This window comes from Trichosurus vulpecula, chromosome 8 (assembly GCF_011100635.1).
Source record: "Trichosurus vulpecula isolate mTriVul1 chromosome 8, mTriVul1.pri, whole genome shotgun sequence".
NCBI lineage: Eukaryota > Metazoa > Chordata > Mammalia > Diprotodontia > Phalangeridae > Trichosurus > Trichosurus vulpecula.
Window position 1 is genome coordinate 183,019,842 of NC_050580.1, and position 6,078 is coordinate 183,025,919.

The 6,078-nt window shown below is 37.1% G+C and overlaps 1 protein-coding gene across 1 annotated transcript; it reads right to left on the bottom strand.

Moving 5' to 3' along the window:
* Nucleotides 1-258: 258 nt before the first annotated feature.
* Nucleotides 259-1,191, bottom strand: LOC118828845 (olfactory receptor 4K14). The gene has a single exon (XM_036735719.1). The coding sequence runs from the start codon at nt 1,189-1,191 to the stop codon at nt 259-261; it is 933 nt and encodes a 310-aa protein (XP_036591614.1).
* Nucleotides 1,192-6,078: the final 4,887 nt, after the last annotated feature.

Sequence of the window (6,078 nt, forward strand, 5' to 3'; positions counted from 1 at the left end):
GAAGTAACATTGAACTCATGCTTCACAAAAATCTACTTGAAAAACTGATATTTTTTTGGAGATGGTACAATATGAACAGTTGCTTTGGCTTTTGACCACTTACAAGGATGTTTCTAAAACAGAATGCATCTCAAATCTCATTATATCCATACAATATAAAATGACATGATCAAATCAGATTAAATAGAAATAATCTGTGAATACTTAAACTAAGCTAGGGTGGAAACGGGCATATTCATCAAGAAAGTCACCTGAGAATTAATGAAAAGTTGTATGCCGCATCTTTAGCTTTTTCATGGCTGTTTTCATGTCCTCATTTCTCAAAGTATATATTATAGGGTTTAAGAGAGGGGTAAAAATAGTATAAAACACAGACAGAACCTTATCCACAGAGAACCTACTGAAGGGCCACACATAAATGAAGATGCAGGGACCAAAGAAGAGTGTCACCACCATGATGTGGGCAGAACAAGTAGAAAGAGCCTTGGATGCGCTTCTCTTTGAACGCTGCTGGACGGTAAAAAGGATGACTGTGTAAGAGATCATGAGAAGTAGGAAGCAGCTCATAGACAGCAGCCCACTGTCAGCAATCATCAATATCCCCAGTACATAAGTATCCATGCAAGCAAGCTTGATCACAAGAGGAAGGTCACAAAAGAAACTGTCCACAGTATTTGGCCCACAATAAGGCAAATTCACTGTAAAGGCTACTTGGCTAATGGAGTGAATAAAACCAATAACCCAAGAAATGGTTACCAGTCCAATGCATGTCCTCCGGCTCATGATGGTCATATAATGCAAAGGTTTGCATATGGCTGCATATCTATCATAGGCCATGGAGACCAGCAGTACCATCTCAGAACCACCAATGAAATGCAGAAAGAAAATCTGGGCCATGCATCCCCCAAAAGAAATGAGTTTCTTCTCACTAAGGAAATCCCTGATCAACTTGGGGGTAGCAAATGAGGCCAGCCACATATCTAGGAAAGAGAGGTTGCCCAGCAGGAAGTACATGGGGGAGGAATGAAGTCGGGGCTCAGAGATAACTGTGATCACAATGAGGAGGTTGCCCAGCACAGTAGCTATGTAGATCAGAGAAAAAAATACGAAGAAGAAAGACTGGAGTTGTAGGGAACTGGAGAGTCCACTCAGCACAAACTCAGACACCACTGAATAGTTTTGCTGATCCATTGACTCAGTCCTCAGACCTTGCTTTGAATCTACCTAAAGATAAAAAGAATTTGAAATAGAATGAAAAATAACTGGAGAAAGGATAAAGGTGGTTATGTTCTCTGTATCCAGATTCCCAGCCCCAATAGATATCACCTTTCTTCAGGTGTTCTTAGAAATAATTCTCCACCATGATGGTAATATTCCAGAAACCTTTCCTTTTGCCCACTCCCACTTATATATACCTATATTAATTGTCCTATTGCAGAGTATCATTGAAATAACAGTGACTTGGAGTTATAAGACCAGAGTTCCAATAACAGCTCTTGTATATTATGAGCCACATGAGTGTGAACATCACTGATATTAGTCTTTTCATTTGTAAAATAAGAATAAAAATCAAGTCAAGAGGAATATACACAAAGAATTTAAGGATTTTTTCCTTAGAGGTAAAAATATACGGTGTTTAACTCATCTGCTTTCCTTTTAATTAAGAAGACAAAACTATTCAATGAGTTTCTAATGATAGCATTTAATAATTTTATATATCAATAAGTCTATTAATAAATTTGTAATTTAATATTTACTAAAATAGAAACTTCACTACCAGATTTTTGAGCAATTTCACATGGCCATTGGCCAGGTGAAGAAAATTCATGAGGAAACTGGTAGAAAGAGATGTGTAGAAAATATAAGATGTATATAAAAAGAGACAATGGGGGAAAGTGGAAGAAGATAGAGGTAAGGTGAGAAAAGGAAAGACATATAGAGATGTAGAGGTTCAGAAGATACTTCTGCGTTCCAGAAGGAAATGTTCGAGCTGTGCACCAAAGTGCCAAGGCTGAAGCTGAAGAAAAGGAGGAAACAGACAAGGGCATGGAGACAGCAGAGCAAGAAATTGGTACAGCTGCTGGTTCTCCTGGGCATGATGAAGGAGGGAGCCATGGACACCAGAAAGTGGACATTCTACCTTTACCCGCCTTGGTCAGAGTAGTGACTTGGGAAGATCGATTCCCTGAAATCACACAGGGGACCGTGTTTAACGTTTCGTGTAACAATTGTTTGGTATCAGAATGTACTGATCAGCCTATAAAAGGACATGTTTTATTTGTAATTACCAGACCTACTTTTGCTCTAGTCCAGGTTGAGTGAACATTAGTATGACACCAGAGCTGACAATGCTTTGGGTCAAATTTTAAATAAGCTAATTCCTTTGTAAAGAAAAAGGAGATGCATTTCTTGTATTGTATTTGGTATTATCCCTTTAATTACTACTATTTCTTCTTCAATAGCTTTGGCAATGGCCGCATCCCCTATTCAAAATGAAATTGTTCAAACAAAGTTTCTTCAGCAGTTAGCCCATAATGTATCTAAAGGCTTCAATATTCAAGCTAAAATTAACAAAGAATTTTATCAAGCCATTAACAGTATTAGAGAAGATGTTTTAAAAAATAGCTACTGAGTTAAAAATCATGTGTATTCGTCAAAGACTTATTTGTGATTAAAGATATGCACAATTTTGTATGATGAATCATAAATCTAATGATACTGACTGGCAATGTAAAAAAATAAAAAATCATCTTAATGGTCTATGGGGTAAGAACAATATAACATTAGAGACTGAGGATCTTAATAAGTTAGCAGATGCTTTAAATAAAGAATCACTCGAAAATCTTGTCCCTGATGAAACTGGTGTACAAATTGTTAATTGGGTTAAACGCGCCCAGGGTGTATTTTCTGGGCTAGGACAAAATATTATGCTGATAATACTTTTGGTTATTGTGTGCCTGTGTCTCTGTCTTTGAGCTCTTATGCTAATTTCCTGTTTTTCAACCGCTATAAAAACCTTAACGGACAATATCCAGAGGCAAGATCTGGCCCTGAGGGAGTTTTATTGACAAGAAGCAGAGAACCCCGTTGGTACTGATCAAAGGGCATGTTCCCCTTGCTCAATAAACTAAAGGGGGGGAGATGAAGAGAACCTTTGGCCTCTTACCGGCCCCTGAATTCCCCTCCCCATGACCCGTGGCTGTTGCCTTGACACCTGTTATTTTCCTTACCACAGCCTGCAAGGTTTTCTCAGGGTCAAGCTGACCTCTGCTCGAATATTTGCAGACCTTGTGTTTTCTCTAGTTATCTCAGAAAAAAAGGATCTTGGCTGATGTGCAAAGACTAAGGGGCCCCACTACATTCCTATGCATGTAATGTTTTTACTTGAGTACAAGAGACCCCGACTCCCGCGGAATAAACGGCTCTGTTGTTTGACCTGCTCACAGCATCCCGTTCTTATTTTTAACCCTCATCAGCCTGCAGTTGCTTCCCCATTTGACTGCGCTGGCCGTAGCAGATACTGATGTGCTAACCATAATAGCATTCTCTATTCATAAGCGATAGAGACTTAAATTTTATAGACTCAGACGTGCTGTTTACTATCCTTTGATATTCTCGTTAGTTTATGAGTTACTGCCCATAGCTCTCTGACTACCTTAATCTTTAAATTTTTAATTATTCTAGTCTCCATCTTGAATGGGTTAATCTGAACAACTTGCCAGTATGGAAGTTACTCTCTGGGCTGCTGGCAACGATGACTCAAATAATAACATTCTGAAGACTAGATAAAATCCAGGTTGAAGACTTGATTTGATCTCAAGCCCTGAAGTTCTCTGCCTCTATTTGGGGAATGGGGTGCCAATGTAATTCTGTGCTCATTGTTAAATATGTTAATATAATAGAGTACATCTAATTGTTATAAAACTTCAGATATAGCATGAATCAAATCATACTTCTTCTCACAACCCTAAACAAATTCTTATAGGAAAGTCTTGTTTGTTTTTTTGTTTGTTTGTTTTTTTTTTGTCAAATGAGTATTTACTCTACAGCACCAATGTTTTAAAGGGACCAGTAAACATACTGCCCTATATTCTCAGAGAGTGGAGGAGAAAATGAGAAAGGTAAGTGATACAGAGTAGCTTGTCTCTTTGGTACTCCTATAAGATTTCTTAAATACAAAAAGGCAAACACCCTAGAAAAAAAAAAAAAAAACAAGAATTCAAATTGAAAAAATGAGCTTTCACAAGAACTTTGCCAGTTCAGAGGCTTCTTAAATAATATCACACTCCCAGTCTTTTCATGTAATTGCTTGAGATATAAAATTATATTTTAACTATAAGACCTAGAAAACAGAACTAAACTGAAGATAGAAATTTGGTCTTCCCAGCAAATAATTCAGTTGCCCCACAGCTGGCTTCCTACCTCCCCCTCCACTTTTATGCTATTTTTTTTGCTTTGATTTTGCTTAACCTGCATAAATTGCCTATCTACACTGGGAGAAATGTCTAAAATAAATGCCTAATCTGCATTTTGGAGCCATAAATGCTATCACAGTGATTGTGTTTGTATTTTTCTGTGACCAGGCTTCATAAGACAAAAACATCTCTTTTGTTGGGAATAGTGCCTGTTACTTCCTGTGAAAACCCAATACAAAGCATAAATCTTAAAGAGATCTGAGGAAAGTGACCAAAGTCAGTGAACCTGGTTTATAGTTGAGCTGATAGAGAGAATACCTATGTACATTTAAAAAAAATATGAGTTTGGCAAAAGGGAAACTCTTATGATGTCGGTAGAATTGTTTAAATGTACTATTGAGACTCTCAATCTTACATGTTTCAGGACAATGCTTCTTACTCCTTACCAATTAAAAAGAACAACAACAAGAAGCAGATTTTTCAACAGATATCCTCCTCCCACCCCATGCCATTCAGGGCTCTGCTATTTGGGTGATGCTTAAGAGCATTAATTTCCTAAATTTCAGAGTGTGAAATAAATAACAGAGAGAGGAAGAGGAAAGAAAACAATAGAAAGAGGGAAATTAGAGAGATCAGAAAGTGAAGGGAAAAAGCAAAAGGGGGGAGATAAATACTGTGAAATGGAAGGAAGCTGGCAGAACCTTGAAGTAGATCCCACCTTCAGAGTTCTGTCCACTGAGTTGTAATCTGTTTTTGGAAGTGTTGTCTCCCTGCAATCTGTCAACATTATGGGATGGAAAGTTTCTCAACAGTGGAAACAGGCTGTTAATCTTCACCATTGCATCAAATTTAGAGCTGGAAAGTATCTTAGAAAAACCAAGTTCAAATCCCTCATATAGAAACTACTCAAAAAAACTTTTGTTTCACTCACACTTTCAAGAGTAGGTCAAGATAAAGGAGTGAATTCAAGTGCATTCAATGTATTTATCACAATTCACCAGTTCTTTCTTGAAAGAGATTTTACATCCTGGGCTACTGTTTTACACAATATACTATGGTAAAAAATGCTTAGAATATGTTTTTTCATAGGTGGGATTGCATAATTACAAATATTTGTCCTGTTTACTGATTCTAGCTAAGTAATAAATGATCTCAGCTTCTGTTAGATCATTCCCCTGTCATCAAAAAGACTTTCAAACATCAATGTGCAAACAGTACATGACGACCTACCTGTATAGGTGTTTATAAAGACAAAATGAAGTAGAAAGTTGAAGTGATTATCTGGTTAATTCAAGATGAAAAAAAAATCCATAAATTGTTAATGAATGAACTAAAAAATGAACTTTAATGAATGAATTATTCTATTTGGGTGACAGATACAATAAACCAGAAAACACAACATTTGTTGTGGAGAGTTAAATGGAACTTACAGTATTTCCAAAGTTTCAGCTCTTAGCCCAATTGTATGGAGAGCACCCCAAAAGGCACATGAGATTCTCAGCTTCCAAATGTTCACATTATCATTCTTTTTTCTTCCTTCCCTCTTTCATGCTAATTCTACTCCAGTCTCCCATGGAATAGAGTATTTTAAAACCACTCTATTTTTATGGAGCTCTAAAATCCTTCCTTCCTATCCACCTACTTCCAATCATCTCCTCAATCT